Consider the following 9,282-nt stretch of genomic DNA (forward strand, 5'->3'; position numbering starts at 1 on the left):
GTGCAGTATTCATCCAATAAATTAAAATCGGATTGGACTAGTTGTTTAGTTTAACTCCCATCTTGCAACATGTTAGCCATGGCAACCAAAAATACTTTAAAAGTGTACAGTACCCAGATGCCTGCCAGTATCTGAAACCAGCTGTTGTTGGCCAGACATACCAGCTCATGTGATCTGAGTAAAGTATGCTGTGCTTTAACTCCTATTTATTCATATTATGGCTTAATGCAATGTACAAGCTAGTTTATAGTTCAATCTGAGCAGGGCCACAGAGATTAATACAGTAATTGAGTTTAAACTTGAAATATTTCAGTCTTCCTCTTATGTAGTGAATGTGAAATAAACAACATACCTTGGTCCAGAAAGAACATGCAAACTAAAATAGTGGTTTGCCAGTATCTAGGAAACAGGATGAAGATCCAGGACCAGAAGTGTTGATCTAATTATCAGTTACTTGCTATAAATATAATCTGCTGTAGGAGAAATATGTAAAGTAATATTATGGGTTATATGGCAGGTGAAATTATATTGATCTCAGCAGAGTTGAAAGAGTATTGAAATGCATGATCAATGTTTTGATGTAATACTTCTCTTTTTTGCCTAGAAAATGAACCGTGTAGTGCTCAGTAGACAATATAAGATATAAAAGAGTGTTTTCTTTAGCCAAAGATTGTATCCATTTTTTAGAAAACACACCCCTTTATTTCTGGATAGAAATTATACTGTTGCCAGAAGTGGTAATAGTGACGAAGAACATGGTCTCTGTAGTTCCCTTAGGAACACCTTCATGAGATACCACAAACTAGGGCAAACAAACCAATTCTCTAATTTAAAAAAATGGTGATTAATTCTATCTTAAAACCAAGATAGAATTATTTATATATAACTCAGGCTGAGCATTAAAAATTGCTTCCTTTGGCCCGTCCACTGAATTAACAGAAATTGCTTGTCTAAGTCAAGTGATACAAAAGTGTTTTCAGATTTCATTAAGGGTTTTTTTCTACTTTTTAAATTGGTCTACCTTTAAGTTCCAGGACGCTTTGCAATGTAGAACCATATAAAAGGAGATTTTTCAATAATCGTTCTGTTCTTAGATCAGAACCTAAACGGTTCTTACCGTTAATTTCAGATTATTTTTCTGCATTTCACCAATTTAATCATATAATTAGTGAAGTTAATAACAGTTGTAATTTATCAAATTGTTTCTGGAAGTACAACAGCCTCTTGCCAGGGTTTGGAACGTAAGTCATGTTTCATTGTGTTAATGGTGCTCCCTTCTTGCTGGCATGTACATAAAAACAGTGTGGAATGCCATCATTTAACTTCAAAAGAGTAACTGATTCATCTATTCAAAAGATGTTAACGTTTTATATGGAGGACAATGTAAGGAATGGTCTCAGAAATCTAATGATTAAACCTGTTTGGATGCAAGCATGTATTTCAAATCTTCAAGTTAAGTTCACTGTGAAAGCCTTCTAAGATTTTAAACACTGGAAATGCTAATTATTTTTCTACTTTCAAATTCAGTAGAATTAAACTACTGTTTATTGGGGAAAACTGATTGATTTGATTTTTCTTAATCAGATTATAGATGATGAACCATCAGCCGCTGGAAAACAAAACCAGTGGCACAACAGGCCCATTTCTGAATGGACCACACAGCAGGTCTGCCACTGGCTAATGGGAATGAACATGGAGCAGTACATCTCAGAATTTACAGCCAAGAATGTAGATGGGCAACAGTTAATGCTGCTTGATAGTGAGAAATTGAAGGTAAGCGCATGCTTCTGTGTAAATCCATATTCTGGTTAAGGTAGGAATATAGATTATAATGGGGCAGGATTTTTACCATAGTTAGTAAATGCCGGATGGAACAGTGCATTGTATTTAAACCTGTGGACATTTTACTTGCAGAATAGTGTAGTACAGTGCTACTGAGACTATTCCTTCCTTCCTTCCCTACCTAGGATTTATAATATTAATTTGTGGTTTGTTTTAGATTCTATATACCCTTTCTGTGTCAGAACAAAAGAATGTATTGAATAGTGTATTTCCCCAAATGATTAAAAGTAACGTTTTACATTCCGTAAGGAGGCAAACCCCACGTGCTTACTAGGCAATGAATACACCCCATTTGATTCAGTTGGTCTTCTCAGGAAACAGCTTGTTCGGGATTGCGTTGTAAGATCATTTTTAGGATTTACTTCCTAAACTCTAGGAAACAATTCAAGGCAAGTCTACTCAGAAGCAGGTCTCACGGAGTTCAGTGAGGATTATTCACTTTTAAACAGTATAGGATTATAATCTACACACATTCATTTAAAGTTTTTATTTGGGTTGAAAGAGAGAATTTAAGTGCATGATGTAATGTGTTAAAAAAAGTCAAAATGCTTTTATAGTCTTATCAGAGGTTGCCATCTGCTGATTAAAATTTATACTACATCTGTTTATAACATTACTCTGATTTCATCTATCCATTTTAAGAAATACAGGATGGTATATATGGGTTTTCTTTTAATTTGGCATCTGTCCTATGAAGTTATTACAGAAGTTGCTGTTAGAATAGCCAGTGATCTTGATGACTGAAGAGGTATTAGAATCCTATTTTTTTCTGTTTGCTACACCTGATTTGGTGCATCTACAGTATCTGCTTATGTATCCGCTGAATGGTATCTCATTTTTTTCCCTTTAAAAAGCCATCCTGTGTGCCACAATTAGATTTTTGAAAGCTCCCTCAGAGTTTGCAGCAGTCTGCACATGGTAATAAAAAGCTACTGCTATTTACAAAGTTTGAACATGCTTTTAGAACTGGTCATTTGGTTTTTAGATCCTAAAGGATTAATATGATTGTTTTAGGAGAAATATTCTGAAAAGATTTGCCATAGTCCAGTGCGTTTTAGTTACACTGAAGTACATTGAGTTGAATCCAGACTTGGTTAGACTTAGAATAAGTCCCTTTGAAATCAATAGGATGTAAAGATGGTCATGACAAACTATGCAAGTAGGTTTGCTACTTTTGTTTGTCTGATAGTGGGATTTACTTACCACCTCAGTCTGGAGGTATAAGTAAATCCCATTATGTATTGTGTACATCCCAAGAGTCCAGGACTTGGACTCTTGGGATGTACAAAATAAGAAACCATAATAAAAATAATAATACTGTAAAATAACAACAGAAACCATTTCTGGCACCAGAAACTCTGTATAAAATGATTCCCGAAGCCAAAGCTGGGTAAAAGCCTTCTAGGCCATGACCTCCATCTTCTAGCAAGAGCCGTGAGTCCAGAAGTTGACCTAGACTGTGAGTCTCCTCTCCCCAGGGTCCCATCAGGTCGTGGGTTTCTGAATCCATAGCTGCTCCATCTTGCTTGGTTAGGTCTGAGCCTGTTTCTCCCCATCCAGCCCGACAGCCTCCAGGCACTAGTCAGAAGTTTAACTCATCTGCCATTCAGCCCAGAGTGGTGATAAAGAACTGGATATCACCCACATATTGAGGAGTTCTGTTCTAGTGGCTTTAATAATATTGCTTACTGCTTATTCTGTAAAGGAATTCATAGAAGCTGGGCTTTTTAAATTTCTGCTATAGCTGATACAGATTTTTTTTAAATGCTGAAGTACTGAACTCTTTTTTATGAAAGTTAATGCCACAATAAAGGACTTTCTTTTTGCTGCATTCTGCTCTGTTTCAATATAACTTTTCTTTGAAAGGTGTTGGGAGTATCCAGTCAAAATGACCGATCAACAATAAAGAAAAAAATTAAAGATATTAAAAAAACGCAAGAAAAAATAGAGAAACAGAAAGAAAAATTTCAGAAGAAAGAGAAGGAAGTGCGGAGAACTGGCAAATTGGTGGCTGCTGTAGAATCAAACTGCTAATATGATTTGATGCCATACTACTTTATTCTGCTATAGCTGGAGCTAAAGTAGAGCTATATCAACATAATGCTTCACTGTCTTTATTTGATAAGAATTCAGCTTGAAAAAGTGTAACAACTGTATATTTCTGTATAATTATGAATGGAGGGAAGAAAATGGTAATTTTACAATAGTAGACTTGGTTTCCTCTGATTTCTGTAGTCCTTTCCCATTTATACGGTTGCATTAAAATATTTTCAATTTTTATATTTAGATTATTAACTTGTACTAATGGATATTAAATTAACTATTTTGCAAGAAATATGTATATACGTGTCTGGCTAATTTCCTTGAAGTGTCATTGGAAATGGCATATACAATTTATTAAAAACAAGGTGTGATACACATTACAATAGAACAGTGGTATCTGGTGAACAGACGCTATCAGGTCATTATGTTCTGTTGGAGATAGTTTGTTGCCAATAGTATTGTATAGAGAGAAATTAAGTTTTAAAAAGTATTAGAAAATTAATTTAATCAAATGTAATGAAGTGTTTACAATCCTGTATTTTTCAGAGTTCATTTTAATTTCAAAGCATCGTAATAATATAATTCATTAATATTTTCTAAAGTAAGCTTTTCTAAGTTTTGAGTATGTTAAGCATGACTTCAAAAGTTATCTTTTATATACTTTTGTATACAATGGTTTTTATAGTACGTGTGATAAATAAGATCAGAATGCGTAACGGTTTCCTACTTAAAATGTTTGAGGACCAAATTATATTTTTGATAATTTTTACATGCTGTTGGTCTTCCAGATTTAAGATTGTCAGATGGAAATACTCCCTCTCCCCATTTAAATTAACACGAGGTTTCTGCATTGTATATAATTACACTGTAGACTTAAACATGTCTTCCTTTTCCTGAGTAATATTTGTTCTCCGGTATGGTGTAAATCACAATGGAACCTGCCACTGAGCAGCAGCACTATCTTTTTAGAAGAATACACTTATCTAGTGTCATTAGTGTCATCTTTTGAGAAATTGAATAAATTTTATTCAAAAACAAGAAACCTGAATTTTGGAATGTTATTATCTCTTATGAGAAAAAGTTGTACAATGCTATAATCTAATTTAATAGGCAGGCTATTGAAAAAAATCACTAAGACCTTGAGTGCAGAGAACCCAAATTAAGGGTCCTTTTGTGGCTAGGGTCGTTTTGTTAGGTCAGAAATGGTCCTTTCATGAAATGGAAGTTCTCTATCAAAGAAGTATATGCTTGGGGTTTCAGTCAGTTTCACTGAATGATAAGCAATCTGAAGAATTATTTAAAACAGGATCATTTCTAACAACCTGCCTCCTGAATGGACATAAAGTTAAGTTAAAAATAGAACAAGTATTTTATTATATCACTTGGGGACAAGGTAAATATAATCTGGCCTTTGAAAATCAGATCTACTTACATACAAAACACTGGAATTTGCAGTAAATTTTGTTACTGGAAATTTCAGAAGGCTATGAGCCAATCCAGTACTGAAGTGTTAAACGAAAGTTGAAGTTAGCAAGAAATGAAAAATATTTTTGTTGATTTAATTTGCAGGATAACTACTATCTGAATAATTAAACTGCGTACGTGTTTGGTTGTCCTGGGTTCTGATTGCCCACCACCTAAATTGACAGGTTAGATTTGATTGATAGATCAGAGTTATATTTTCCATTTACTCTTTTTAGGTTTGAACATTTGGGGATGAAATTTCTCCCTGTTCGTTACATGTACACACACTTTTAAAACAAAATCCAGGGAGAAAAGATACTCTGCACCTTGCATTGAGTTAGGGTCTACTTTAATTTCAGCAAACGTATCTCGGACAAGAAGAATCAGACATACTAGTATGCAGTCAGTAATGAGGAGAAATGAAGATAAATACCCCTTCAATTCCCAAGGTTCATTATAGTTCCTTTCAGTCCTATTTTTCAAATGGTCTTGTGATGAGCCTGCACCCTGCCATAGCAGCTTGCTGGCTGCTCACATATTTATGTCAGTTTTTTACCCATTGCAACTGAGAGACATACCCCTGCGACTACGCAGGTACCTAAAGAAGTTCTGTACTATTGAATTATTATTGTAGGGCATAGGAGATGGGAGAGGCAGCAGGTACAAAGTCACAAGAAGTGGGTAGTCTTAAAACTTTGGGATGACATCAGACAATTCTGAGAAGATTCTTGATCATGGAGGTGTTGGTGGGCAGGTAGAGGGGCACTAAGTCTAGTGGCTGTTGTACACAGCCTGATTTCAGTCCAGGGAGAGTTGTAGTGATCTTAAAATGGATCAGGCAGTTTTTCGTACTACTGAAGGCTTGTCTACTCCTAAGTGGGGAGAAGCGTACTAAGTGTTGAGGGTGAGATCTAGGGGAAGACTCACTGAAGAAGAAAAGCATAATGGAACCTAGCATTTGATTGCATATGGTGGACTGTGCAAGAAGATAGCATGATCTGTATACAGCAAGAATCTGGTCTGCAAGTAATGATGCAGCTTCTCTTAAGCATAAACCATAACCTAATATTTCTGGAATGCTCCAGTGGGATTCTCTGATAACGTTCACTTGAATATACAACAGGTTGTCTGCTCCTATTCAAGTTAGGACCACTCCGATGCCTTTTTAATCAATCTGTTTTAAAGTGAATAGCTTAGAGAAACTGGGTGTTACAGCACTAGGCACCTATTGATGGTGGCCATTAAACGGTCAAAAGTTGCTTGACATCCCTCCACTTCACCTGGTTTGAGTTTGCACTTTCAATGCAGTCAATTATTGAAGCTATTCTGCTCTAGAGGGGTACAGATTCTTGTTCAGCCCTTATACATGGCATCGGCCCTGGTTACTCAAGGGACCGCCTGTCTCCCTACATCTGCCAGGCCAATTCAATTCTACAGGGTTGGCGCACTCCAGGTTCCTTCAATGTATGCCATCAGGATCCTGGGAGCGTGTCTTGTATGTAGCAGCGCCTGCCCTCTGGAATGAGGCTCCTCTCGAAATTCAAACAGCCCCCACCCAACTGGTGTTTCCAACGGCCCTGAAGACCTGGCTTTTCACCCAAGTCTTTGGCAAGGACTGAAGCCCCCTTTTCTTTGTTCCTATCTGGGTCTGTTATCTCTGCCACCTTTGTTCCTTTTGTAGTGTTTTTATGTTGTTTCCATGTTATTAAATGTTTTTAACTTATAAACAGCCCAGAGTAACTGGGATATAAATTAAGAAATCGTTGTTGTAACACATCCCTTTGTCTTAGGGATTGGCTTTTCTATAACAGCATTCAATTTGGCTACTAAGTGGAAATGGTACTAACCCATGTTGTGGCCTAAATTACGTGACCTGATTAAGGTCAATTTGACATTTCTTTGGCTTTAATCTTCATTCCAGACTTAGATGTGTAACAGTATGTACTGTGTGTAGCTTTTGTTCCCCCCAGGTATCAGAGAAGATGGTTACATGTTCAAAGAGCACTACTGTGAAGCCCCCTGGGCTTTTGAGAAATTGACCAGCTGCTGGAAGGTGCCAGGAGCATTCCTCAACCTTAAGGAACTAAATGGGAGTTGAAAGCCAAAAGGAGGCAGCAGATAAAGTAACAATTATGTTTGCAGGGTTTACTGCAACAAGCAAACAGTATAACAAAAACATTCCTCTCAGTTCATTTCCATAAAATAAATCCAGAACTCCTAATCCTACCTTTAGCTTTCATTAGTTCATGGTTGCTATATTTTTCCTGTTATCTCCAACACTCACCAAGTTTGGGCACAACTTCACAGGCAAGAGATGCCCCTGCTCCTCCCGTGAAAGACTGTCAAAGAACCAAAAAAAAATATATGGGGGTGATCTCTGTTAATGTTTTCTACTACAGATTAAAGTTACTAGGGTAACTAATTGAATTAGTTGAATTCAACTGTCCCCTTTTCAAATGTTAATTTTTGCACCTGGGGGGAAAGAACGTGCCTGGACTTGTTTTAGTTTCTGTTTCCCTTCTGTGTAGGCATGTAGAGAGTTTTAGCAGCTCTCACTGAGAGCCTGCAAGAATGCAGAAGCCTTTAAAGATGTTTTGCTTTCTGTAAATAAAATTATTTTTATAGAAATGCCTGGTGTGTCTTTTCTGATCTCTCCTGGGCTAAAGGCTTTCCTAGCAATCTGCCAACGATCTCTTCCAGTTTGGCAAGCTCACCTAAGAAGGAACCTCCACACTTCTGAATGATGTTTCTGTCATTTGAGTTTTCCGAGTCTGATTGTCTCTGTCTACTACCTAGGCTGAGATCAGATCTGAGATCAGATTTAATTTTTTTTTTAACGTCTCTCTGAAACTTTTGGGATGAGATTTCTTTCCATTCACTAAAAAATGTAAATGTGTTTCGGTGCATGTATTCAGAAAAGCAGACAAATATTTCTTGTAACCAGAATGAAGTGAAAATTCACCTGGAACAGCAGCTGTCACCTATTTAATAAGCTGTAAACTTTTTTTTAAAAAAAGCCAAACTTTATTATTTCTTACAAAAATTGCCGTAATTTTCTTACAAACCCAACTTTTCATAGTACAAGATTAATATTCTAAAAGCAAACTGTATGATTGCTTTTCATTTTACTTTTCCAGCTATGAGGACAATGATTTTTGTATCTAGTACTATCAGCAAGTGAGTAATTCCAATAAAGGTGTATATATTTTTTTCAAATACTGTATTAATGGAAATCAAACTTCAAAACAACAGCAAATAAATCCATTTTGTAGCACAATTATTTTCTATCCACTTTCAGTAATTTGAATTGTCAAATACACCAACACCATCCTGTTTCAGTAAGGACAAAATATACATATATCCAAAAGCCCACATGCAACTCTACTGGTGTCTATAAACCCGTTTGTATAGTTTTCAGACTGGCAGACTGCAGATAATTTTCATAATTGGATTATCAGACCAACGGCTTGAGTGCCACTGACATCTGTAATTCATTCAGGGACAGATAATACTAATTCAGTCTTTCTCTGTTCCAGTAGCCCCAGATCGTATTTTCTTAAGGTTCAAATGGGCACCTGAGCTTGAAAAATTAACTTTTCAAGGGCCAAATCTGTCAAACTCCTGATTAATGATTTGCCTAACAAATATTTCCTTCCAACAATGATGAATTCCATAATGTAGGCATACAGTGTACTGTATCTCATTTGAAAACTCCAGCACTGAGTTACCAGCATTGAAAAAAAGATAGTCTTATCCTGTGATTCAGTACATACAGCTTTGTTTCTGATAAGGGAAACATAAAGTTTTCCAACACAAAGGTAGTTCTAGTCTGCTATTTTTCTTGATCATCTAAAATCCATACCCACATTGGCACTGTCATGGTCCTTAAAAAGGCTTTTTCCTGAGTACGAATGTGTTAAGGTCTGTAGCCTT

The 9,282-nt window shown here is 36.3% G+C and overlaps 1 protein-coding gene across 1 annotated transcript in view; it reads left to right on the forward strand.

Moving 5' to 3' along the window:
* LOC134507489 (neurabin-1-like) overlaps positions 1-4,183 on the forward strand; it is a 63,988-nt gene extending 59,805 nt beyond the window's left edge. Inside the window, exons 17-18 of the mRNA XM_063318158.1 lie at positions 1,585-1,773; positions 3,709-4,183. Coding sequence (XP_063174228.1) covers positions 1,585-1,773; positions 3,709-3,876 — 357 coding nt within the window. The 3' untranslated portion in view covers positions 3,877-4,183. The remainder of the gene's footprint in view (positions 1-1,584; positions 1,774-3,708) is intronic.
* Positions 4,184-9,282: the final 5,099 nt, after the last annotated feature.

Source organism: Candoia aspera, chromosome 1, assembly GCF_035149785.1.
Source record: "Candoia aspera isolate rCanAsp1 chromosome 1, rCanAsp1.hap2, whole genome shotgun sequence".
Classification (NCBI taxonomy): domain Eukaryota; kingdom Metazoa; phylum Chordata; class Lepidosauria; order Squamata; family Boidae; genus Candoia; species Candoia aspera.